Here is a 1086-nt window from a genome sequence, read left to right on the forward strand (position 1 = left end):
TGCAGACCGATCGGTGTATGACATCTAAATACCATACAGACGATTCCTTATGCTTTCAAAATGCTCTCGAGGTTTCCAATATCTAGAACCAGCATTAACCAGTCTGTTTCCACTCCTGGCTTCTTAGCTAGCTTGATTATCCAAGACTTACTTGATTGACCAGTTCCACCTGAAAGACCATGCTGGTTAACTGGCTTAACAATCTCACTATGGCTATGCTGGTGCACCAGGTATACTTGCACCAAACCAGCACCCAGATCAACCAGGACCAGCATGGACTTTCATACTAATCTAAGCTGGTTTCCAGCAGGATACACAAATATAAAAAATAAATGTATGTCTAATGTTTTACCATTAAGAGTTATGATGGTCCAGTTGGCAGCCACATTTTGATCAGCAATGTAAAAGGTGAAGGGGTCAGCTTGAGGGGACATGTCCTCATCCACAGCACTAAGCAGAAGGCCCAATTTATCTCTGTCCCGATCACTGCACACTGTCCCACTCAAGGGTATGAGCACTGGTGGGTAATCATTGGTCTCCCACAGATTGACCTCCAATGTAGCTGTTGCAGAGATGCCATCAGCGTCTGGAAAGAGAGTTATCATATGAATGATTACCATTTTTATTAAAACAAAGGCACACTGGTTATTTTGTGACGGCATAGTCACAGTATCAAATATTTTATTCTGCTGTTATTATTTTGGTCTTCAGGTCTGAGGTGCTCACCCTGATCTATGACTTTCACAATAGCAGAGTAAATGTTGTTTCTGACGTGGGGAGACTGGATGTTGAAGGATCTCCTGGCTGTGATTTGTCCAGTTGCATGGTTAATAGCAAGCCAATTCTCAGGATCCTGAATGATTTCAAACCTGAACAAAAATTCACAATCCTAAGTAGGTCACTACACATAAAATTTAGAACATACAGTGTTAATGTATGTAATCTTTCCCTTGTGAAAAAGAAGAGCACTTATTACAGAATTAATACTGTAATTCATTGAAAAATGTGAAATGTTTTTGGGACAATTAACTGCATGTTACACTCTTAAAAATAAAGGTGCTTCACAGTGCCATAGAAGAACCTTTT

At 40.1% G+C, this 1086-nt stretch overlaps 1 protein-coding gene across 1 annotated transcript in view; it reads right to left on the reverse strand.

Moving 5' to 3' along the window:
- Positions 1-134: 134 nt before the first annotated feature.
- LOC107579344 (cadherin-15-like) overlaps positions 135-1086 on the reverse strand; it is a gene marked incomplete at its 5' end in the record, with an annotated part of 3063 nt that continues 2111 nt past the window's right edge. Inside the window, 2 exons of the mRNA XM_016265182.1 lie at positions 135-586; positions 727-869. Coding sequence (XP_016120668.1) covers positions 282-586; positions 727-869 — 448 coding nt within the window. The remainder of the gene's footprint in view (positions 587-726; positions 870-1086) is intronic.

This window comes from Sinocyclocheilus grahami, unplaced genomic scaffold (genome assembly GCF_001515645.1).
Source record: "Sinocyclocheilus grahami isolate Dianchi unplaced genomic scaffold, SAMN03320097.WGS_v1.1 scaffold16747.1, whole genome shotgun sequence".
In the NCBI taxonomy this organism is placed as follows: domain Eukaryota; kingdom Metazoa; phylum Chordata; class Actinopteri; order Cypriniformes; family Cyprinidae; genus Sinocyclocheilus; species Sinocyclocheilus grahami.